The sequence below is a fragment of the Pyxicephalus adspersus genome, chromosome 6 (genome assembly GCF_032062135.1).
Source record: "Pyxicephalus adspersus chromosome 6, UCB_Pads_2.0, whole genome shotgun sequence".
Taxonomy (NCBI): Eukaryota; Metazoa; Chordata; class Amphibia; order Anura; family Pyxicephalidae; genus Pyxicephalus; species Pyxicephalus adspersus.
Window position 1 is genome coordinate 85,554,466 of NC_092863.1, and position 26,477 is coordinate 85,580,942.

General features: G+C 38.9%; 1 protein-coding gene across 3 annotated transcripts in view; it reads left to right on the forward strand.

The window, feature by feature from the left end:
- The window catches only part of MYO5B (myosin VB), a 138,132-nt gene that overhangs the window by 42,678 nt on the left and 68,977 nt on the right, over positions 1 to 26,477 (forward strand). For all 3 annotated transcript variants that reach the window (XM_072416454.1, XM_072416455.1, XM_072416456.1), the window contains exons 2-4: positions 17,177 to 17,287; positions 22,369 to 22,534; positions 23,499 to 23,643. In XM_072416454.1, coding sequence (XP_072272555.1) covers positions 17,177 to 17,287; positions 22,369 to 22,534; positions 23,499 to 23,643 — 422 coding nt within the window. The remainder of the gene's footprint in view (positions 1 to 17,176; positions 17,288 to 22,368; positions 22,535 to 23,498; positions 23,644 to 26,477) is intronic.

Here is a 26,477-nt window from a genome sequence, read left to right on the forward strand (position 1 = left end):
CTGTGATACCCTTTGCCATAGCCCAGCCCTTTTTGCACTGTATTATCGCACCTTACCTTTCATCCGTTCTTTAAATGATTACACTTTTTATTTTAAAACACATGCAAGCAAAGTAGCAGTGATAAAAAATATTTGACCAATCTTTGGTGCAAAAATCACCAACTAGCAGCCCACTGGGGGTGCATTATTTGTACTTATAGAAGTTCTCATATTTTATAGTTGGTAGGTACACCAACTGAATGGGAAGGGATTGAAGTGTACCTGTACAGTCCCCAAAACTGCTAATGATCTTTCACTCTCCCCTCTGGTCTGTTTTTCCAAGGAAACAAAGTGCTACACCAGTCATTTCCAGGTCACTTCAGGTAGGGAAACTCTGTCTCAGGGAATCAGATACTATTAAAAAGCTGACAGAGCTTCTAGCAGTACCCTACCTAACATAAAAATGTGTTTTATGTCATCATCTTGTGTTGCTTTTATTATTACACAGTATTTATATAGCGCAGCGCTTTACAAAGTCTATAGTCTTGTCACTAGCTGTCCCTCAAAGGGGACCACAATCCAATGTCCCTACCATAGTCATTTGTCTTTAATACAGTCTAAGGTCAATTTTTGGGGGAAGCCAATTAACCTAACTGCATGTTTTTGGAATGTAGGAGGAAACCGGAGTATCAGGAGGTAACTCATACAAACATGGGGAGAACCTGCAAATTCCACGCAGATAGTGTCCTGGCCGGGATTCAAACCTAGGACCTAGTGCTGCAAAGGCCAGAGTGCTAACCTCTAGTCCATCGCGCTTTTAGAGCGATATCCTATCTATTTCTTTCCTGGGGAAACTTTTTTTTTTTTACCAAAAAGGAAGCAAAGTAATTTCTCTAACAGAGCCTTTAATTGCTATAAAACCTAACAGGGGTTCTGCTCCTTCCTCAATTCATCCAAAACTAAAAACATTTTAATTTTAGATATCATTTACTTTATCTTTCTGTAAGTTTTGTTCTGATCTAAGTTTTGTGCAGTGTATTTGGGGTTCCTTTAATAAACTTCTTCCAGCTGGTGTTAAAGTCTGATTTTCCGGTTTGTGAATGCAGCCTTGGCACCATGCTTGTCTTCTCCTATCCCAGGATGCCGCCTGGCATTTTCAGAGCCCAGGTGTGAAGTTTTGCAGGGTAGTTGTGATCCCAGGAGAAGAACTCCGAGTTCCGCGCTCCATATGTACGCCTACGCCAAGCAGTAGCTGTGGCTGCCCCCATGCCCAGCACGCTACCAATTCCCATTTGCCTGAATTATATCCTGCATCTAGAATTTCCTAACTCTATGCAGCCTGGTAATTACTGTCCCCATACTGACTCTGTGATATAGACAGTGCAATATTCATGCTGCTGAGTAGATGGAATACAAATGAGAAGCAACTCACTGAAGATATTTGTTAACTGTGGAGCTTGTTCTTTTGTGATGGGTCATTTTAGAAGTAGTAACAGATATAAATTTTTTTCCTTATTCACTATGTGATGTGTAAAACTTGCTGCCAGATATAGTGTACAATCTACTGCATTATGGTTGAACTGTACAGAAATCCCAGCAAGTAAAAAATTGATTGCTTTTCATAGACAGCCATTGATGTGATTGCACTATGCAGTATTCTCTATGGCTTGGTGATCCGGCAAACCTGGAATGGATTTCTTAAAAATCATTTGATATTAGTGGGCAAATGTTTTTTAATGCTGGATCAAATCACTCAGGTTCTCCAAGAATGATCATGGAAAGCTTTAATAAATCAGGTCCAATGTATGTGGGGGGACATGACCAATTACTCTGCACAAGAAAGGAAAGCAATAGTGACTGGTCTTTATTACATGAAGCTTCTATACATACATACTATAAATAAACTTTTGCACTTGATTACTGATCAGATCTGGAAGAAATACACAACTATGATTTGTAAAAATTAACTTATGCCAAGGTTTATGAATGTTTTAGACATAATTTGGGGATTTTCTATCTGTTCGGAGTTCATAGATATAGAAATGTGTGATAAAGGCACGTGATGTGAGCACAGTTCACATTCATGTGGGAACATGAGAGAAGCGACTGTCACAAAGAATTTAATAGGAATCTTCACCTTTCAATGAATTAATAAGTAAGACATGTTCGTTTAATGGAGCGTGTCAGGCCACTTGTTATAGCTTGTCCATGGAAAGGCAGAAAAAGCTCCTCCACTTTTATTGAATATTTCATCAGAGTACAAGCCCTGCAAAATTATGATTTGCAAATGCTAATACTTAACAGGACTTCAGGTTCTTGAACTGGGCTTAACTCTGAGCTCCACATGCCCGAGATCAGGCATGGGCAGAAGGATCAGCCAGAATCAAGACAAAAAAATGTGTTAACCCCCCCCCCCCCCCCCCCCCCAAAAAAAAAAAAAAAAGAAGGCCATTTTTACCTTATATAAAAGGGTTGACTACCCATTTATGTATAGTAAAAAATTTAGTTTACGTCAGCTTTAATGGAGAATCTCTCTGTCACTCTCCATTTTTCACATGAGCACTGCAGCACAGCCTATTGGCTTCTTATCCTGCTTCTTCCCTTCTCAGTCTACGTTCTACTGTTTTGACGATTATAGTGAGTACACAATGGGCAATGGAGGATGGTTAAGGCTACATAAATTGTAAAATAGATGGACAGAAACTGCAGCCGTTCTATAAGATGGCCAGAGACTATCAGCATGCTGTAAGAGACTGGAGACTTTGGAGACTGGGGTCATTTTTTAGGAGATGGCCATTGACTGAAGACAAGTTACATGAGACTGCTAGAGATCACCAAAATTACATTTACATATCAGTGCTTCTACATTTGTGTTCTCTATTTCGCTTTACCAATTATTTGAGTCACATCTGATGTATCTATCATGAAGATAAGCAGATAAAATCTGATGGAAAGAAATAAAAAAGAGCAGAAATGAATAGCACATAAAAAACATGGGGCCCTTCAGAACAACAGTATGAAAGCATGCGTCTGGCAACTTCCAGCTGCATAGCAAAACTTTTGTTGTGCAGCTGAAACAAACTGCACCATACCGCACCACAGGCAACCATATATGCACACAGCTCTAGCCAAACTTCTAACAACTGTGCTGTGCCAAACTGGGAACTATCACACAATCTGCAACAACAACGTGCAAGCAATTATGCCCAGTTCCTCCAATTAACTTAAATAGGAGAAGCTGGTACCAAATTTTAGTCTGGCAGAAGGCCTCAGTTTACTGGGGGTCTTAAATGGCCCCAAAGTTGTATAAAATAAATTCATTAGGCAAATTGCAAATAGAAACTGGTTTCCTTCACTAGTCTGAGTAAGCATCTAACTAAGGAAAACCCAAACTATAGTAGGCAGGGACCCCGGGGGCCACAAATTGGTGCCAAAGGGCAACATGCGGCCCCTGGACAGGTTTTTCATCAGAGTTTTGAATGATTGACAACCTAAAATGCAGCCACTGGAATGACCTGCCCATACTAGGATTGCTAGAATCGAACCAGATAGACTTGATATCAAGAACCCTAATTATTTAGATCCTTACTTGGTTCTGAAGTTAAGCTTGTACCTTACAGACATTTCATTTGTATATTCACATAATTTCACATTGCAAGCATAACTTCAGAGCACATTTCATTACTACACCTCATTGTCAGCGCCTTCATTTTGTTTGACATGCCATTGGCAGGTGTCACCTTTCAGACCTCCGTAAGTGAGAGAAATTCTTCTTTGCATATTTCCCAATCTCACCTGACATTTTTAGAGCGAGACGTCATCAACAGATTTTTATAATGATACATTTCCTTTAATGCCTTTTTTTATATTGGAGTTTGTCTATCCATGCGCAGCCTGTGACCAGAGGGGTTGTATAGCGGCATTCTCCCATTATGTGGTCTGGCCAGTTCTCCGCCTGTTCCGTAAATCCTTCTGCTTTCAGCATTGTAAACAGCCGGATATTTTTGGATGCCTTTTGTACATAATATTTATTTTTTTTCTTTTTGTCACATAGAAGCCTCCTTACATAGCTATGCAGCAATCATCTATTCATTTCTGCTGTTTGCAGAGTGACATAGATTGGATATTTTAGACTTTAGGTAAATACATTGCCAGAAGCGCCATCACTTCTCAATTGCAAGTAATATCAATTATCAATAGGGGAATCCTTTTCATAGTTCATCCACATCCAAAACTGTATCCAAGCTATAGTTTTCAGACATTGAAAAAAGGGACTGTAAGGGAACTCATTATGGGGAAACTAAAATTTGCTTACAGACAGGTAATAAAACCTCAAAGATTTTATGTATTTCATAGTTACATAAAACATAGTGATGGTCAGTGTGAAGAATGTCACTCATACACCATACACTCATACCACCCAAGAGATCATTAGTATCAATTAAACTGACACGAGAGGCAGAAAGTGCTCATTGTTCAAAGAACCTATTGCAATATCTGGAAAAACCATAAGTAGTGTTCTCCCCAGCCCCTTTTAGCCAGGAAGCAGCACCCGGCACTTTTCAGGGTTTCACCCAGCTGTTTTTGGGTGGTTGTGTTGGATCAGAATACAAGAGACAACTCGCCTACAGCTTTCTCCCATCCAAAGAATTCTGATAAGAATACTACTAGGGTTTTGAGAATCACTGCTTTGCAAGGTATTAAAATAATGCAGTACACGATACTCAAAATGACCAAATTAGTGCAGTAAGCAGTGTTCTCCCCGGCTCCTTTTAGCCGGGTGCACCACCCGGCACATTTCAGTAACCACCCGGCTGTTTTTGGGTGCATACTGAACAGTTGGTTCACAATACAGGGATTGCCACCCGCCAAAAGTTTCTTCCAACCCAGCCTAAATAAATTTCTGGGTTGAGCATTGAGTAGGTGTTATAGTATCTGTGCCTTTTATTCGTACATATATCATATATTACCATGCAGACCAAAGCAACTTCTCATTTCAGTCATCGAGCTGATGCGTTTACCGGTTAGTTGCCTAATACAAATAGAGCTTGCCCAGCCCTTCCTGTCCTCTCTATTCTTTTTTGGCCCATTACCATGCAGGACTGTACATTTGGTCTATGAGAATATGTGTAAGGGGAGACAAATCGGGCAGGATCAGTCACTTCAAGGAAATGTAACTTCATAGTGGCCAGGCAATGGGCAGTGAGAACTGCTGCAGAAATGTGCCAACATCTAAAAAAAAAAAAAGTCTTTTCTCTACTTAAGCTTGCCTTTGTTGCTGTGGCCCAATGTTGTTTAGTAAGCAGAATATTGTAATGTGTCATTTTTTACATTTACAATATTTCCTTTATTTTCATCCTATATTTCTGTGAATACCACTTTCTGTACTCGGGGTGACAATGCTCACTGGAGTGTATTATATCTTCATGATTACTCCCCAGTTACCCAAGTATTGGACTGACAGAGTCAAATACTTGTTTGCCCTGTATCATGCAATGGTTCCTCCCGCTGGCTCTTATGTCTTGTAGTGAAGCGAACCCTAGGGGAGGTACCACTGAGTGTGCCAGGGGTAGCAGGAGTTCACATATCTGGAACTGTTTATATTTGCGTAAGACAGGGAATAGATTTGCAACAGCATTTGTAGCCAATGCAAAGGTAAGTACAGGGCCAATTCTTTCTGCTGGCATTGCCATTTGTTGTTCTGATACTTTAGACGGGGTACATTGTAATCTTCTCTGTTTGCCTGTAGACTGACAGTAAAAATGAAGTACCAGAATTAGTTCCATGTTATTCAGCTTTCCAGGTCCTCAGAGAAAAACCTAATCCCTGTTTCATTTGCACTTGAAATAAAGAGTTATTTTTGTTCGATGCTTCATGAGTAATTTGTAGAACAAGTCACAGTCTTCGTATAAAAGGTACAGCTGGTGTGATGGTTTATATCGACCCAGCCGAAAGGAAATGGAGAAACAATATAAAATGAAATATTTCTGTGGCTCTGTGAATTGGATCTGTGTACATGGTATATTGATTTATTTATTATTGGAGGAGGGACCAGTTGCCCATATCTGGTCCACCTTAATCCAGCCATATTTCACAAAACTGCAGCCGAAATTGTCCTGGAAGAGAAGAAGTAGAATATTCATTGTGATTCCTTACTCGGATCTGCAGCATTGGAGCTTTTATCAGGCTTTTCATTCAACATTATCAGACGTGTCGGATTCCTGTGACCCTCATGCTGCTTTTTCCTTGACTTCTATGTTACTGTTGAATCCTAAAATGATGTAGGGTCAGAGGAAGTAGCCATGAACATGACCAGGGACACTTTTTGTAGTGCAAAAGAAAGAGTGGGCTTGGTGTGTAGCATTCCTTTACAACACTAGGGTCCAAGATTTAAACCTAAGGCTATGTACACACATGCAATAATTGTCAATAGAAAGGATCTTTTACAATCCTTTCCAATGACAAATGACTGAACGTTGCATGAACAAGTGTCGTTCTGCTCTATGGAGAGGGGAGAACTACAGACCCACTGCACTATCTTCCCTTCACTTTCAATATGATTGTTCGTTGTTCATCGTTCGTGAATCTGCCTGGACGAAACCATGAGTGATCAACGACACAACGCGCTGTACACACGTCAGATTCTCATCCAATTTCAACCCTGAGGCGATTATCGAATGGGAATCATCTGACGTGTGTACACTATCAGCATGGAGTTAGTATGTCTGCCCCATGTTTATGCGGGTTTCCTTCAACATCTTAAAAACATGCAGTTCGGTTAATTGGCTTTTGCCCAAAAGTGTCTGTTAGACTGCTTTAATGACATATAGGGTCATACGGTTGAAATAGATAGCGAGCCCAGTCAGTGGCATGACTATGGACTTTGTAAATGATTACGTCCATATTATGTCAGCACTATATAATTATTGTTTATTATCTTTTACAATGCTGGAAAGGAAGCTAGGTACAGACCTATGGGCCATTTGAGAGATCAGTTCAATACCTGTTCTCCTAAAGACATTTTAAACATGACAGGGTCTCTTTTAAAGAGCTCCAAGACTGCAAAGTATTGGCATCAGAGGTGAGCAAAAAAGGATTTAAAGAACAACTCCAGGCAAACCACTAGATAAGCAGCTAAAATAACTAGGTTTCTAGCAATGGATGAACTGGGCCTTTAACGTGGTAAGAAGAGAACCGGAGGTAAACATGAGCTAGTAGAATTTTAATCCTGTGCTTGTTTGAAGTTACACAATCCCTTGAACTTCCCATGGGGTGGGCTGGGGCTTCAGAATTCCCAGCTGATTATGACATTGGAACACATGGTTTCTAGTGACCATAGTGATTGTACACAATAGAACCCTACATTCTCAGGAGAGGTTGGAGGAGTCACAGCACCTGATCAAAGAGATTATACGGGAAGGTCAGGAGAAGCTTGGGCAGTTTTCATAATATAATGGAAGCTGTGTAATATGTGAAACTTCAAATTTCTGTTTATACCGTCTAGACATTCTGAAGTGGCTCTTTAGCTGCCTCAAAAAGTCAGCTTAAAATGAGGCAGGATAAAAAATATCCAAGTTCCCTGCAAAAGGTGTTAAGTGTTTCACCTGTCCTGGGGAACTTCTGCTCAATAAACAGCGTTATCAAAGAAGAAAGGAAATGTTTGATATTTGCAAACTTGCTTGATTCCTTTTGTTTTATCAAATATCAAGAGGTGTTATCCAAAATGTGCTTACTCTTAAAGGCATTTTTTTTTAAATGCACTTAGAAGTTAATTACACTATTATTTCCCACGTAGCAATTAGCAGTAATAGGCTTTGCGACCTTGTGGACATAATAATAAATTATCAGCCATAGCTCTGTCTTGGATACAGCGGACAGCCATGAAGCTCCTCTGGATTCATTTGGGGAATTGCATTGCTTATTGCTGTAATTAGACACAAAAGGAGCTGACAGAGAATGTAATTTGCACTTCCACCCAGATGCTGTCAATCTGTCAATTTGTGTTTTATACATTGGCATCATGTTTGCTAAATCACAGCCACAGGACCGTGGCGCACCCTCTAAGGTTTTGCTTGGGCATAGGTACCAATGCTGCTGTACATGTATGCTTGTGGAAAGATTGCCAGATTTGATATATATATATACAGCTGAAATATATGTTTAATATGGAACTGAAGTTCCACTTTAAAGAAAACATGATCAGGCATGTCAATATTTCGGAAAGGGGCAGACAATGTCCCTTCTTCAATATTCTCTCCTACCTGCTTGCTTTCTCCTGGTTTCAGTATTGATTACCAGGATACCTGCCATTCCCTGCTTCCTCTGCACTTTCAGGGAATGAATGAACTCCTGTTCACCTGCACATGATTTGTGTCATCCCAGCCTGGTAAATCAAGACGAAGATGGGGGGAACCAGGACAGGTGAGTAAAGCTGGGTTTAGTTCCACATCTAGATCTAAACTGATTTTCAATATCAATTTTGATTAGTAAAAAAATAATTTCCGTGCTGCTCCAAGTAGCACTATGACTAATAAAAACCTACCCCTGACCACTTCTTATTTGTGCATCATCTCCAATGATAAATCTGTCTTTGTAAATCTGACACAGTTGTCTGCCCAGGATTTAAAGCACTGTTTTTGCAAATACACAGAAAAAGCAACCAATAGATTTTGATGATTGAGACTTGTAATTGTACCATGTAACATGTACAGGGTGTCATGGGCTTACCCACTGATACACACAATGCCATGGTACTGATGCATAGAGATGTACTTACAGGAGTGCCGCTCTATGCAAATTTCAAGATCGCCCACTCATGAGGAAGCCCAAAACAGGCACCCAGCACATCATCATGTCATTGTCTTTGTATTGTATACATACCTACATACATTCTTCCTAGACACAGCTGGCAGTGACCTCATGGACATCAATGTCTTAATTAGGCTTTAAAATGAAAGGTCAGTGCAGGCGAATAGTGTTGTATTAAATATAGGGGATAAATACATTACCCAATAAAGTGGACAAACATTCAATTAGCAATCATTCTGCCTTCCTTTGCAACAAAACATATAATAAAAAAATGAACTTCCCTATAGCAAGAGAAAGCAGGGTGACAAAAATATGAGCTCATCCATGTTCTGCTTCTTCTTTCAATGTCCATTACTTAGGCAAGGATGGGCTCAGAGGACTTATATTAATTGATGCTGCACATCGGACAGATTTGGTAATCTGATATTGAAGATGAATGCTGCTGTGCTCTTTTTTTTCTAAGCCGTTTATTTTTATAATGATAATTTTGTCTGGAGTTCTGCTTTAAGATTGCAAGGATTTAATGGCCGAAGTTTGTGGCCACTGACCTTGCGACCATTTGACTGCAGACTGTGGTATATACACATATACATATGCTATACTATAAACAGTCATTGGGCATTTCTGGGGCTCTGTGGATTAGAAGCGTCTTATTTATTTGTTGCACAATGAAGAGCAATCATGTATTTTTCATATTCTTGACTCAGGATGACATTAAAACTAGATGAGCCATAGTCTTCAAGGAATTAAACTTTTGGTTAAATAATAGATAACCATTGATGCCGAGTACACGGCTTGGAGATCCTTTTAGACCCTAAGATTTTTGTTTTCCTTTTAAGTTATGTTAAGAAGAAAAGGCATGACTAGAAAATATTAAAATATTACATGATTGCCAAATATGTCTTTTCTTTGTTGATTTGGAATATTTATCTACATAAATATGGATCAATGCATATAGATATTCAATAAAAAGAAGGTTCATGCACAAATGATAGCTAGTCCCTCAAACGGTTTAATTAAGAAAACAAGGTGAAACATAAAGTACACAGCAATATTGTTTGATATACAGATATAGGAACTTCAATCAAAATATACAGTACATGGAAATAGGATTATTAGTAGTAAACCCCCTATGGTAGTGTATCAATGGTTAGTACAATACAGCAAAACAATATAACAATGATAACATAGACATATAATAGACAATATAGGAATGCATTCAGGAATGTCTTATACCTGTAAAGATGTAGATGGGAACCCCAGGAGCCTGATTCCCTCAGAAGAGGACTTTATAACAGCTTACCTAAGAAGACCCTCAGGAGTCAAAGAGAAACAGATCACCAACATCCCCACACATATACATTATATATACATATATATACACATCTATATCTATCCACATATATCCATAAATATCTATAAACAATCTTGAGGTGCAACAAAAATTTTCTACTGAGGGTACACAGATTTTTAGTTTTCATGTAAAAGTTGAAGTTAAAGGATCAAATAGGAGGTCTAAGAGGTTGCAAGATTTGCGATATTTGTTGTTGTAACCTCTGCCTAAAGCAGCCCTGTCACTGTGTAAAAATCATAAAGCACAGCCACCTTGTAAAATAGTCACCTTCTATGTCAATACGGTTAGTAGAAGGAACCACAGCACATAGTTGAGGACATGCTACCAAATACACCCGGTGACAGATAGCAGCAGTGCCCAGATTTATCATACTACCTGCTGGATAGGTGAACATTTATCATTGTCTTACAGCAGTGTTCCAGTGTCTTTTTAACATGGGGGAACCCTTGAAATAACTTTCAAATCTTTAGGAACTCCTACTATATTTATTATCAGCAGCTCCTAGTATATGTGTGGGGTGGTAAGTGGGAAGAATGCCTCTTACATTGCTGGTCAGTGGGAAGAATGTCATCCTACAGATATTAAAAAAGATCATTGGTGTAACTACAACTGACCTGGGAGGTACAAATTGCTCATTGCTCAAGGAACCTCTAGTAACCTTTGGAGGAACCCTTCCACAAAACCCTGGCAGAGAAACGCTATCTTACAGGCTAGCTGTGTTCATAGACTAAAGCTGCGTACACACGGCAAATTTTTCTCGCCCGATAATCGGTATCGGCCAATTATCGGGCGAAAATCTGCCGTGTGTACAGTCGGTCATCGTCCGACGACCGTCCTGGCGGATCCATGGACGATGGACGACGACCGATCCTAATGAAAAGGAAGGGGAGAGCGCGCAGCAGGGTGCCGCTCCGTCGCTCTCCCCCTCCCCTCTCCATAGAGCATGAACGGTGCTGTATGTACAGCATCGTTCATGCATCGTGCAGTCTTTTCTCGTTGGAAAGGATCGTGAAAGATCCTTTCCAACGAGAAAAATTGCAGGTGTGTATGCAGCTTTACTCTGATTATGAGTGGCAGGAAGGTGCAGTCACCTTTCACCTTCCAGCAATACTAAACAAGAAGGGGTCAAGTACTGAGAAATAATTGCACCTCTTGGTTCTGGGTGTCAGAAGAATACGTTTTTTTATGTGTGAAAATTCTAAAAATTCTAAAAACATTCTAAAAGTCTTTTAGATCTTACAGCCTACAACAACAGGTTTTTCATTAGATGAGCTGCGAGTTCTTTAATAAATTGACTACCTAATCTTTGCCTAATATTTAGTTGGGTATAAGCTGAGCCATATTAAACCATGAAGGAATGGTGGCAACAAAAATTGTGCTGTGCTGTGTGAAAGAAAAAAAAAAGCAAAAATTAGCTTGATGAATAATTACATTTCTGGGCAGTCAAAAACCATTTTAGATTTGGTTTCCCTTGCAGAAGGAATAGGAAAAGTTTGGACAGTAAATTTTAGAACATTGGATGGTTGGTATGTTGCCATTGACGGGCCATATTAGATATAGGAACACATATATTATTATTATACAATAGTTATATAGAGCGGACATATTATGCAAAGTCATGTCACTAATTGTCCCTCAAAGGGACCCACAATCTTATGTCCCTACCATTGTCATTTGTTAATACTACAGTCTAAGGTCAATTTTTGGGGGAACCCAATTAAGTTAGCTACATGTTTTTGGAATGTGAGAGGGAACCAGAGTACCTGGAGGAAATCCATGCAAATACGGGGAGAACATGCAAACTCCATGCAGATAGTGTCCTGACCGAGATTCAAACCTGGGACCTAGCGCTGCAAAGGCCAGAGTGCTAACCTTTGAGCCACTGCGCTGCCTACGGTGCTGCACAAATACCACATTTATGGGGTCAGACTGACCATATAAAACGCTTTTGTGCTAGTTGACAGGGAAAGGGCATTTTGAAAAAAAGAACAGCAACATGAATTTGCGTTATTTATGGCTGATGGTTGTTGGGGGGTGGCCCTGTCGCAGCAAAAATAGGGCGGCCGTAGGTAGCAAAATGTTTGTGAGTGATAAGTACTTAAAACAAATTATTTGATGCCTCCTCTGCACTCTGCCCATGCCATTCTAATGTTTACTCCACCAGAACTATTGATATCTTTATATTCTATAGTGTTCAGAGCTAAGTGTATTGGTGGACAGGGGATCCCCAGGAACATAAGGAAGGTTTGGGAGGTAGAAATGCTATGAAGAAGACAAACAACCCCAAAAATGGTGCAGAATCCAGCAAAAACTCTCTAAGAAAAGCCCCATTGATGTCTGTAATATGATCAATGTTCATTATCATTTTAGATCCTTGTATATTGTTTATTGCACATTGTGTAAGTGCAGTAATATTTACTCCTTATTTATGCAGCCTCTGCTTTCTGCTTTGCAGCGCTACACCATGAAATGGCCATTAATTTCTTCAATCCTATTTCCCTGAAAACACCGTGGTGCATGTAGGAACCCCCTGCTGGGCTGAGCGCCTCTGCTTCTAACCAGCGCTCTGTGAGCAATAATTGCCAGAAAATGTTATATTTAATCGCCTAACACAACCTTCTGCTGCGGCATTTTTAATCGCATTTCCTTTCCCTTTTACAGGCGGTGCACGTTAAATCCATTCCAATCAAATGTTTATATTTAAATCCAATTATGTAGCACGTTTTTAGGACTGTGCAATGATAGAATCTCTACAGATTTCTATATTTTATTCTCTGTATTGCTCTTTTTAATGGAGCCATTCTGTTCCTGTCAAATTACTCTTATTAAAAATGTAACCCTGTTAGCCGAGACGGAGCTATCACTATATTGAGGTGTACCAGAGAAAATTACTATTTCCTTGGGGTGATCCAGCGGACGGCTGCAAACTCCAGGGCATCATTATCCTTGCTTTACAACATAATATTATTACACAGTATTTATATAGCACCACCATATTGCACAGCCCTGTACAAAGTCCATAGTCATGTCACTAGCTGTCCCTAAAGGGGCTCACAATCTAATGTCCTTACCATAGTCATATGTCTTCAATACAGTCTAAGGTAAATTTTTTCAGGAAGCCAATTAACCTAACAGCACGTTTTTGGAATGTGGCAGAAAAACGAAGTACCCGCAGGACACCCACACAAACACAGGGAATGCTAACCTCTGACCCATTGTGCTGCCCAAGAGAGATCTTTGAAGTCAGGATAAGGATGACAAAATAAAATGCATGCACAATACAGATTTAAAAAACATAAATTGAAGTACACCCCATGTGCTTCTGTTTTCTGAAGTGAGACTAGGCTCCCAGGAGGGTTGATCACTTGGTTCCCCTACACTGGCTCATCACTTTGGTCCTCTGAGTGTCAAAGCTCTCCTGCAAAGGCAGCAGAAAGTTACATTACAAAGTAAAATTATCTATATAAAAATGCAACATTTAAAGCCAACAAGTATACTGTTTTTCAATCATGGAAACACTTGTTTTCATGGAAAATGTAACTTTGAAATTCATAAATTTTATTTGATTTAATGTTTATTACCAAAGTTTTTTGTGTGGATGACTTTGACGCATTGGAGATTGGATCTCCTAAACCATGTTATTAGGCTTTTTCATAAACAAAAGCAGTTTTCTTCCTAGCCCCTTGTAGCCGGTGCACCACCCAGCACTTTTTAGTAACCACCCAGGTGTTTTTTGGTGGTTCTGAAAAGTTGGGTCACAATACGGGGATCACCCCTGCCTACAGTTTCTTCCCACCTTCTGGGGAGGGCACTGCAAATGGCATGTGATTAGGTAGATTGGAGTGTTCTTTAATACACTCTGACCTCCACTTTACTATTCTGTAATAGGGAAACCAGTGACCCAAAAAATCAAAACACCAAGAAGCCTCAATTTCTCTGCAGATATCATTGGGCCCTTTCTACTCAATGGAGTTTTCCCCAGCAGAAAAGATGAGTATTTGCATTCCTCTTTTATAGAAACACCTTACACTGGGAACTTGAATATAAATGAGTCATTTTAAGTTGGCACTCTCACTACGTAGATGCTGATAAATGTAAAGGAAGTGGCACAGATATGGACAAATCATATTGTACACAAATCACAAGCTTTACTGATTTTTAAGTAAGCAAGTAATGTGTGGAGCAATTGTAAAGCTGTGCAAATTGCTGCCTGCAGTCAGTGAAGTTGTATAGACTATTTTGTATTGATTGATTTGTACATACAATCATCATTGCTGGGTATATTTCTGTTCTGTGTCATTGACATGGAATGTATTACCTTAAAAAAGTAAAAGATTAATGAAAAAATGGTGTAACCACTGGTACAATTCTTTATCTGGGTCTGTTTCTTTATCTAATGCGTTTGGTTTCCTGAGAAAACCCCATTTGATGGTAGCAGCTATATAAAACACTTTTATTAGTATCAACGTTTTAGAATCTCAAACATTTTATTTTGTTTCTTTTATCTCTTGCCTTTTATGTTATCATTTGGGATGATGGACTGTGCTGTTCTCCCGCTATCTGTGTTGGATTTTCCAGTTAATTTGTGCCTGCATTGTGTTGGCACCGTGCTGTATAGTAGGAGTAACACAGAATACATCTGAAAAAAAATCTTATATCTATAAACAATTCAATAATTAAACTTCATTTGTACTAAGAAATACACAGGCTTAGAAAACGTATACATTGCAAGGATTTGGGAGATATCCATTGTAGGGTTGTACTTTTTCTCTTTTAAAGCTTTACTTTTTTAAGCCTTTTTTTATTTTGTTGTTTTAGTTTTTATTAATAGAGTTGGGAAGGATTAGAACTCCCGGTTTTTATTGCTATTTTCGGTTGGTATGGAACCACAGTAAAAGGATTTTTAGAGAAATGTGAGTGCTGACAATGGTGTCACTGTTGTTTTGTACCATGATTTTGCTTAATATATGAGGAGTTTGTACAGAATTGTATATGGAAGATTAGAGGTTTATATTGCAGCGGATTCACATTTTTTTTTTGGTCTGATGATCCAAAAGCTGCAGCATGTTGCCAGTCCACCCAAAGCAGAATATCCCAATGGACAGCATATACCTACATACAGTCACTGCAGTGGAAGTGTTTAGCCCACCTAAATCACATGTAAAACCAGTGGCCAACATAGACAATGGTGCAGAACTGATTTGGGAGCACCAACCCCTGCGATGCTGCAGATCTAGATCCTGGCTGTGGAGGTCTCTGTTGGTTTAGGGCCCTCGTGCATTGGCACACTTTTCATCCTCCAATATCTTCCCCTGTGTAAAACATACATACCTCTTACTGTAATACATACATACCATAGTATACCTCTTCAATACGTTTCCTGAAGTTTTTCTGCCTTTCAATAGGTACTGATAAATGTCAAAATATAGTGCACTTATATTTGCCTGTTTGAGCTGACAACTCTTTGATTTATCAAACCTCTCCAAGACTGGAGAATATAAACTATTATTGGAGAATTGTGATCCAGCAAACCTGAAATGGATCTGGTTCAGCGTTGAAAACATTTTCCAAACATTGGTAAATGATCATTTTACATTTTTATGAAAAAAACTTTGGTTTCATGACATGAATGAAATTTGTACATGAATTACACAGCTGCAGATAGAAAATTATTTTGTAAAGTACTGGATTCTCCTCTTTGCCTCTGGCGGTGATGGGGGGTTACTCGGTATTCTTGCTCCCACCTGTAATATTCAGTCACTGGCACAGAACAAAAGAGCCAGCTATGTTGTTTAAAAACCCATCCATACAGAATCCAACACTGGGAGGTTTGTAAAGTATAGAGACAATAGCCGTCTTTTCATAGATACCCTATCTGATGGCCTGAAAAGGGTTTTCTTTACCCCTTTTACCTGGGTGGATCACGAAACCTTCACTTGTCTATTGTTACTTTTGTTTGATTGCCCATTCACAAAATTTCAGGAAAATCAGGTCAAACTTTTGGTAAAGAAGCCTGAAGATGTCATCACTCTGTATAGATCAAAAGTGTAACTTTGAGCGGAATAAAATGGTATTTGTGTACGTATGTATGTATTTATATATAGATACTGCAGTCATTCACTAACTTTATTTAACTTCCTCCTGTTTTATTATTTATTGACCCTGACAGTAGATTTTTTTTTTTCACTTTCTTTAATGGGGTGACAACACTTTACATTCAGCCCTGAAATGTATCCTTATTGTTGTCAGAGTAACCATTCTTGTGAACCCTTCTGCCTTTGTCACCCATCAGATCCTGTGAAATAGGAGAACTTGTGACATTATCCCCCTATCTTCCACATTTCTAGGTACCAAAGTGGCCAATCACTAGGTCTTAGTGCTGTCACCAGGCCTATACTAGGGAATGGACTTGCTAGGATCACTAATGAAAGGATTCATCAGGGTGCTGTCACCAGGGGAAGGAGTCCATAGGTCTGAGTGCTGTCACCGGGCCTATACTAGGGAATGGACTTGCTAGGATCACTAATGAAAGGATTCACTAGGGTGCTGTCACCAGGGGAAGGAGTCCATAGGTCTGAGTGCTGTCACCGGGCCTATACTAGGGAATGGACTTGCTAGGATCACTAATGGAAGGATTCATTAGGGTGCTGTCACCAGGGGAAGGAGTCCATAGGTCTGAGTGCTGTCACCGGGCCTATACTAGGGAATGGACTTGCTAGGATCACTAATGGAAGGATTCACTAGGGTGCTGTCACCAGGGGAAGGATTTACTTTGACATCTTTAGGGTAAAGGAGCACTGCCCTCCTCCTGTGTCACTATATCTGTCTGCCATTTGAAAAGCCTATTTAATGTACAGCGCTGTATAATATGTTGGTGCTAAATAAATACTGTTTATTAATATTATTAATAATAATAATAATAATAATAATATTCTGTTCCAAAACACACATGAAACCTATACATATTCATCCATCAATTTGTTTTAGTGATACTTTAAAAGCACGTATTTTACATTTCACCTTTTTCTTTTTTAGTATACCCGGGTCTGGATTCCTGACCAGGATGAAGTATGGAGATCTGCAGAAATTATTAAGGATTATAAAGAAGGAGATAAAGCGCTACACCTGAAACTTGAAGATGAATCTGTAAGTTGCCCAAAGCATGTTCTTAACATTCTAAAGTTCTAACTGTGAAAGTATAATCCAGCCCACTATATTTGCTAAAACCACCCCCGCCTTTGCTGAGCCCTGCCCAAGTAGAGTACAAAGCTCAGGCGAAGCTAGCTAGAACTAATAAAATACTTTGTTTTAAAGTTTGGGGAGTTATAATTTCATCTACAATGCATTGAATTTGTTTATATTTAGAAATTCTGTGTTATCTGTTAGAATTACTGTAAATTTAATTGTATTAGGAACAATTAAGTTGAACTTATTGTACAACTAAAGGCTTCTAAACAAGTCCCACATCCAGTTAGTGTGTGCTATACAAAACTCAGATTAAACAAAAATATTCCTTTACACTCTGTGGCTGAGCCAAATTCTCCGTCATGTCTCAAACACTCCTCTCCCAGATACTGCAGATCACAAATAGTAGGTTTTAGTAAAGAGGTAGTCTGTTCATAAGCAGTGGGCAGGACTGGTTGTGTCTAGGTGCTGATTGATTAACTACAAGGTTGTAAATCAGCAGTAAAAATTCTGACGACAATGCTCCCTGAAACAATACTTTTTCATTATATTGCAGTACAAGCAGGCACAGCCTAAATGAAAGTGGCAACATTGTTCTGAGTTCAGGAACAGTGCAGGATTGTTGCCATTCCATCACAGGAAGCATTTTTAGGTAGACCTAACTTAAAACACTAATTTGGGAAGCAAATAGGGTAATAATTAAAAAAGTAGAACGATACAAATTGGAACTGGGCAAAGGAGGGCCCATGGGATAGAGCGACTTGGGACCAGTTTCCAAACAGTAATGGTAAATAATCTCTGGTTTGAACTCCAAACATTATTTCATATGCATAAAGTATACCTAAAAACTAACCTTTTTCTTAATTATTTCATTGATTTGGTTTTATTATCCCACATCCACACTGTGCAATTTCTGGGGAGCCAATAACCTAAGTTAATGATTTGGGAAGTGAGAGGGAATCAGAGTGCTTGGATGCAAACTATCTGCAGATAGCATTCTGGCCAAGAATAAAACTGGGGATCCAGAGCAATAGAGGCGAAAGTTCTGGCCAGAGCCAACTGTGCCACCCCCCCCAACAAGTCTTTATTTTTTAATCTTTAAGATTAGTTATTAATATTATTATAACTCCTATTATTATAAGTCCTAGTTTTGGCACTTTGTGTACTGTTTGAATGCAATAGATTGCATCTGTTAATGCTGAAATTCCTTTTGAATAGCTTATCTGTGCAAGACAATCTGTGCTTTAGAAAAAATGTCCCTTTAAATAAAAATGTGTCAAAAACATAAACTTAAATTGTAACACCCAGGGAGAAAGTAAAATGACAAGAGTAGCGCTAAGCTCCGTCTGTCGCTTTCAGAACTGCGGTCACTGTCATTAACTTATCAAAACCTGTGAAAAGGAAAAAGATTTGGCTGCAGGGTCATAATAGCGTTATTCCAAACATCATATTCTGTGTAGGTCATTTCCACCATGAGAACAGTTGTGGATGACATTTAATCCCACTGCAGAAGTTTGAATAAACTGCTCATATAATTTACCTGTAAGCTTTTACTTGCACAGCTGGGTGTTCCTGGATTCACCACATTACCATTGCGTTTAGCATGGGTTGGCATGCAAAAATAAAGTGCAATGCCTTGGAAAGTTTGCAGAGGCTGTTTTTTTCTTTTATTTTTCTGAAATCAGACTTCATAGAAAAGGTTTGGTTCCCTGCCACTACTCCCCCTCCCTTCCGGAGAGATGTGTAATGTCACCACTGCCTCCAGACTTCTCAAAAATCATTTTTTTCCCATTATATCTTTCATCTTTTTTAGGTGTCAGTGGGCTGGCAGGAAACTGGACATTGGCAAATTGAGATTGTATCTGGCAATGCTGGTCAATGCTGCTGGTACACACACTTTTGTAGACCTTCCAGTCAGTGTTTTTAAACTCTGTACACATTTGGGATTTAGAGATACAAAGTAATATAACTGTTACTTTGTATTTACTCTGTTTCGTCCGACTGTAAATCAAAGGGATTAGCTTTGATCCGCATATGATTTTAGTTAAACCAAAAAAATTGACAATATACATTTTCAACAAAAATATGTTCCCTGTTTAATCCTAAAGTTAATTTTAATGGGAAAAAATAAAACCATTTACTATATTTTTAGGTAACTTTACAATGCTTGTACCAGGAAGATAATGTTAATGTCATTATAAATGGGACAAAGTAAAGGGAAAAATGAAGTTTTTATCTACATTAAGCTAACACAGATCAAATTTAGAAAATGCAAGTTTTTAAAGCTTTTTTGCTTTCTACATTTTAACTGCTGATTGCATAGAAAACAATTGTTTGTACAAGGTTATATAACCAAAGGAAGCTTTGATTATGTACTTAGTTATATTAATTATGGACTAAGTTATTGCTGAAAAACGAGCCCTAGCAAAAATGCAAACATTTCCATAGGGTTATTTGTCTGCAGGAATAAAGTATATATGAACCCAAAGATTACTAATATATATACATATAAGACTAAATAAAAACTTTCTGTAAAAAAAATCTTACCTTGCACTGTTCGGTCTTTCTTCTTCCTTCTGGCACGGATTGAACAGCAGGCACCACCATCTTCTCCTGTCTGCTTCGGGGTTCTTCTTACTTCACCCAATCTTGCAGTGCACAGACGTGAGATTGGGTAATGTTTCTTCCTGAAAATGTGCCAATTTCACTGCGCATGTGTGAGATCATCACTTTTTGCTGAAAACCTCTTCTTTTTGAAGTTTTGAATTTTGCACCAGGAGCCTTTAGCTATAACTTGCTGCCATTTTGTTTTTTGGCCAGCTTTGCCTTATTATCCACTATGTCTGCTAAATGTAACCATAATGGAGAACAACGCCGTTTGTCCCAGATGAGTGAGTCCGGGTACACCTCACAAATATAATATCGCTATAGGCCTATAAATGACAATACTTTGATTAACACTGACGGTGTGATCAAGGCCGTCCCCTGTCGTTGGTCTGTATTTCATACTTCATTAATTAGGATGTCAGAACATTTCCTCAGTGCCCTTGGTGAGGACCATCTCTCCTGAAATTCAGGACGTCTGCAAGATGGAGGCCTGTCAGTACAAAGATTTTACTCTTGATACATAGACATTACAAGCTAGCTGAATGCATTTGTTCTTGTTCTTGCAGTAGATAAACTGCAGAGAATAAATCAGAGATGTCAGTCCCTGGAGACTAACAGTATTACCGCACTGGGCAGTCCTGATCAGGAGGATCTATTGCAGAGAATGTCCCAAGGACTCTGCGATCTTTACCCCGCCATGTACAAGTAGAACACTTACACTTTTTTATCCACAGATCTTTCGGTTTACTCAATCTTTCTCAGCCTACAGACACTGTTTAATCTCCACATTGAATGTAATAAACAATAAGTGTGACCTTTTTAATTTTATTAGGTACTGCTGCCACCAGTTTTCATACTATGTTGCATTTTAGTGTTGCAGCACTTCTGCAAACCCCTTCAGCCATCTCCTACTTACATGTACTTTCTCCATGCATCGGACACAGATCATTGCTTTGGAGCAGCTTTCTGGATGGCCATGCCTAAAGCATTGATTGTTGCCATGGCTGTTTGTAGTCTCCATCTTGGGAGCATGTGATCATGCAGAAGAAAAACTGAGCGACATTTGCCACCCTATAAAAGGAAATACCTGAAAAAAAAATGTTAAATCCTTTCCATTGAGATTTTCAGGATTGGGTTTAGATCAACTTTAAAAAGGAAAACTTGACCTTTAAACATGGTCATTTGTGATGAACACTCTATTTCTTTACTTTTTTTTGCTGCTGTAGCCACTCAAGGGTGGACTTTGTCTTGTGTTTTGGCTCATTGTCACGTTGGAAATTAGTCCTGTGTGAGGTTTTTTGCATTTTGCATTATTTTTCTCTGTAACTTTGTAGCCCACATACCCCCACAACATCCACCTTCATGCTTCACAGTAGGGATGGTACACCTTTCATCATAATCCTTGCTGCTTCTTTTCCAAAGCTTTTTTGGTTGTGGTCTTTATGTTGTTGTCAATTTTGGTCTCATCACGCCAAACGACTTTTCCCGAAAGTTTCCAAGCTCGTCCAGATGCTGTTTAGGATATTGTACATATTGGGCTGCTTTGTGATGCTGGCATAGTAATGGCTTTTTTCTTGCAGCTCAACTGTGCAGCCCATTTTTGTTCCTCCTTATTGTGCAAGGACGATATGTTTACAGCATATCCTGTATTTCAGGGTTGCTTTTTTTTATTGCATCTTCACAAATTTTTCTGGAAGTTGTGGCAGAATTGTTGGTTGGTCTACCCGATCATGGCTTGGTAATAATGGAACTCCTAACTTTCTACTTTTTTAATAACAGTCTGAGCACTACTGAAAGGTGTTTTCAAAATTAAGTATGAGTTTTTTTATCCTGTTCCTGATTTGGACAATATAACAACCTTTTCTTGCAGGTCCATTGACTGTTCTTTTTCTTTACTTTGACTCTATTACTAGGAATGTCAGTGCAACTCTGAATTGATTTAAATAGACTATTTATACACAACATTAATTATAAGGAAGTTACAGGTCTGGACTCATTCGCCTAATTACCCAGACCGTAACCTATGTGTGTTAGCTTGTGTGTATATATTCAGCCCCACAAGGGTATGTAAACTTGTGATTGTACCCAGTTTGGTGATTTCAGATCTCATTATGATCTGTAAGGGGCACATCTAATTAGGCGATAATAAATTTCTTTGTCTGAGCATACTCCCTAAATAAAAGGTAAGTTTTCCTTATGATCAGTCATGTTTTCCAACAATAGCCAGTATTGCACAAATTCTGCTAGGGTATGGAGATTTCTGAGCACAGCTGTATAAAGGGTTCTAAAACAATCTTTTAAACAACTCATATTGATAAGAATATTGTCATAAAGCTGATCTCGTATCACATGTATATATGTAAAAAAAAACGTATTATATTATTATATATTATTATATTACATTTTTCAAAATGTAGATTTTTTGTTTGTTTCAGGTTATTGAGTTCCCTGTGAGTTCCTCTTCTTTACCTCATTTACGTAATCCAGACATTCTGGTGGGTGAAAATGACCTGACAGCCCTCAGCTACCTTCATGAACCGGCTGTGCTTCATAATCTCAAAGTGCGCTTCTTAGAGTCAAACCACATCTATACATACTGTGGTAAGTGAACAAAATGGGTAAAATAACGTGATATTGTGACTTCATATATTCGTACTGGCCAATCAGTAGATTCCATTGCGCGTTGCGGTATACATTTTCAGTAGGCTGCCATTCAAGACAGTGCCTTGGATTTTACTGCATACTTTTCTTAGCAAAAGGTAGCAAATAGGAGAAGAAATTGTTTTGAATAATAATTTTTAATATTATTTAAGTTGAAATATACAGGTTAATCAAAAAATATTAAGAGCCCATTCAAACCTATCCTTCCTTGTTTGTTGACACATGCTTCTTAAAGTAAGGGATCCCAATGCATTAGCATGCCTTGCGTTACTCGACGCTGATTCAAGTATAAACCTGGAGCACCAAAAATATTGTTATCAATGCTCACATTCAAATCTATATTCAACGGAAATGCCAATAAAATAATATAGATAACAAATGCATCCACTGCGTGTTATTTTTAAAACATTTTTTTAAAAGTTGAAAAATAAGTCACATGGGCTCAGTCTGTGCTTTTTTGACTTTTTACAGATTAAAGTATTTTGTACTTTTGAGTTGGTTACGACAAGTCACTTGCTCTTAAATGATCTTTTGTACATTATTGTTGGCCATCAGTAGATGGAGCTGTATCCTGATGTGAAGTGTGTAACAAACTTAATATACATATTTTACATGAGGATACAGCTCCATCTAGTGGTGTGACCCGAATATAAACTGAGTTTTTTTTCTAATGCCATTTCAAGGGGAAAAAAAACTGTTCATAGTTGAGCCTATACAATAATGGCTTTTCAACTTGCATTGTGGTGCAATGTGTGTTAATGCATACATTATACAGCAATAAAACAGCTGAAAATACAGCTGAATAAACAGCAATGCACAGATTTGAATAGGGTTTTTAGTGACTGTGAATTCACTTTATATGTGTGATTAAATGCTAACCTTTATATTTTTATTATTTATATAGGTATTGTTTTAGTTGCCATTAACCCTTATGAACAGTTGCCAATCTACGGTGAAGATGTCATTTACGCGTACAGTGGCCAAAACATGGGTGACATGGATCCCCACATATTTGCTGTGGCTGAAGAAGCTTACAAGCAAATGGCCAGGTAAGGCAAACTCTGTCCATAAACTGATTCTCTTTTGTTAATATTAAACAGAAATGACCTGTCCTGTCTGCCCTACCCAAAATTGTTTATACTAAGATCCTTGACAGCGTCCCCTGCCGTGTGAATAGACATCAGTTAGTGCTTACAGACGTACCCAGAATGCTTTGTGTGTGCAACTCTTGAAGTCATAAACTTTTTTTATTATGATTGCTCCACCAAGAATGCTTTGTGCTTTTAAAATGTAAAAATTAGGCAAATGGTGCCTTCTTTACCCACAATGAATTGTACTTAGACCAATACACAATATTTACCAAATATGACAATTTTGTCCTGAATGCTGTGTGCTTTGCGCCATTGCTGACTAAATACACAATGTTGGCCTGCATAATATTGGCAAATGATGAGCGTACTATATTGGCCAGTAATGTCTGCTCTATTCATAATGCTTTGTACTTGGATAGCGCCACTGCTGGCTAAAAGCACATTATTGGTCTAGGGCAGGGGTCAGCAAACTTTTTTGCCTACTAGGCCATTTTAGGAGGTCAAGAAGGCACACTCGGCCGGACTCTCTCTCGAGTCCCACGCTGATGGCTCCGCCCCCCACCAGGAACGCCCTGAAAGGAAATACCTCTGCCTGGCAATGCATACGGAGGAGAGGGAATGTCCCCTTACCCCGGGGGCAGAAGTACAAGGAGGCTCAAGAGCCGCGGATTGCCGCCCCCCTGCCGGCCAGGATTAGGCTGAACCGACCGGGGAGGCATTAGCCCGGAACAGACTACTGGCTTGGCCGTATCTGGCCTAAAGGCCAGAGTTTGCCTTCCCCTGGTCTATGGTGACTGCACAGTATGGGGCAATGATGAGAGCTCTACCCAGAATGCTTTGTGCTTAGATTCTTGGCAGTTTTCCTTGCACCGTCACAGCGGCTTCACCTCAAAGCACTCTGTCACTGTATACCAAGTTTGCAAAACATCTAAACTGACAATTAAGTGGCTTGCCTGTATTCCCTACAGACACTGTTTAATTGCTTTTCAGCATTAATATTCACAGGCATGAAACGCGTCAGGATTTATAGCTCAAAATAAATTCAGTTACTAGCCAGCTCTGTGTTTTTGAAAAAGGCATCCATTCTGTGCAGAAGTCCAGGATAGGAGAAGCATTTGCATAGATCACAAAGGGAATAACACACAGCAGCTGTCCAGAGGAAAACCTTTTAAAATCAGGACAAAGCAGTGTCATTTTTCCCCAAAGGGACCAATATTAATGATTATTAAAAGGATCTTTTGTGTGTGAGAGTGTCTTATCAAAGCCATGGGCCACTGATGGGTATTGTAGCCCATTTGGGGCCCTGTTATCACTGCTGGCCTCCTGTGCCTCTATTACCATTACTGCTCTTATCAGACTGGATTCAGTGTAGTGGATTCTGAGTGGAGCTTCTGTTTTGTATACAAATAAAAGTCCACGCCTTCCAGATCATCTAAGTTATATACATTACTAGATTGTAAGCTCTTTGGGGCAGGGTCCTCTCCTCCTGTATCACTGTCTGTATTAGTTTGTCATTTGCAATCCCTATTTAATGTACAGCGCTGCATAATATGTTGGCGCTATATAAATCCTGTTTATTAATAATATTAATAATAATATACATTACAAAGAGTTAACCAAACTTTTTATGCAGATATGCCCCTGTTTCTGTTCTATATAAAATAAAGCACAGTTCCTAAATAATAATGCTAAGTGTGAGTTTCTGCTCTAGTGTAATTACATTTAGGAATACACAGCATGGGCACCCCATCATTCCATTTACTATGGAGCACTCCATGCAAGTATCTCATATGAGTTTGCACTCAAGTTGCAGTCAGCCTAAAGATATGATGGGGATACCACATTATGTTACATACGCTTACTAAACCTTAAAATGTATCTAAACCCTAAAACAAAAATATATGGCGGCATATTGGTTATCAAATGTGGGTGCTGCATTTGTTTCCTTTTTCAGGCTTTTTCCTTTTATGTCCTCATGCTGATTCTGCTAGGAATATTCTTGTTCCAAAATGGCAACACTCACTGTGCCATATATATTGGGGAGCAGTGTTATCAGCTTTTAAATGAATGTTGCACCACAATTCACTGTACCCATGCATTGTGGTGTACTGTAATGCATGTGTGTTGGGGTGCCATAATGCCACATACTATTTGAATAGACTTTCTAACCCTGCAACACGGGTCCACTGGCACTAAGTGTTGGAGTGCCATTCACAATGAATGGCATTGAAGCCGTTCAGCTAACATAACACGTTTCAGTAAGGAAGCAATGTGTATAAGATCCAAGGTATAAAGACCCTATTATCTTTGCTTTACGGAAAATTTTCTTGGTTCATGTCACAGGGATACTGGCAGTCCCATATTCCCATATTCCCAAGATGTGTTTTGTTTTTCTTTGATCAAAGGAAGTCTAGTAATTACTATTATTGCTTTCTGAGAGCTTGGCACTATGAGGTCCAAAACAGCCGTCTGGCTGATCAGTAGCCATCTCTACTGTACATCAAAATAAGTTCCTCTTCTTACAGGCTTCAAAATGACTTTCATTTGTATTTATCTGTCCCTGGGGGATATATTACAAACACTGCAATATAAATGCATGAAAATGTAGATTTATCAAAATAAAGTTGCAGCTCAGCGATGCTGAAATCACTTCTTGCACCTAAATGGTTTTCTTTCAGTTTTGCCATGGGGTTTATTATCTACCACTGAGCCAAAATCAGATGAATAGTGGGTTTAAATTCCCACTAAATGTTCTGTATGTTCCCACTGCAGACTAAAGGTTCTCATTTGTT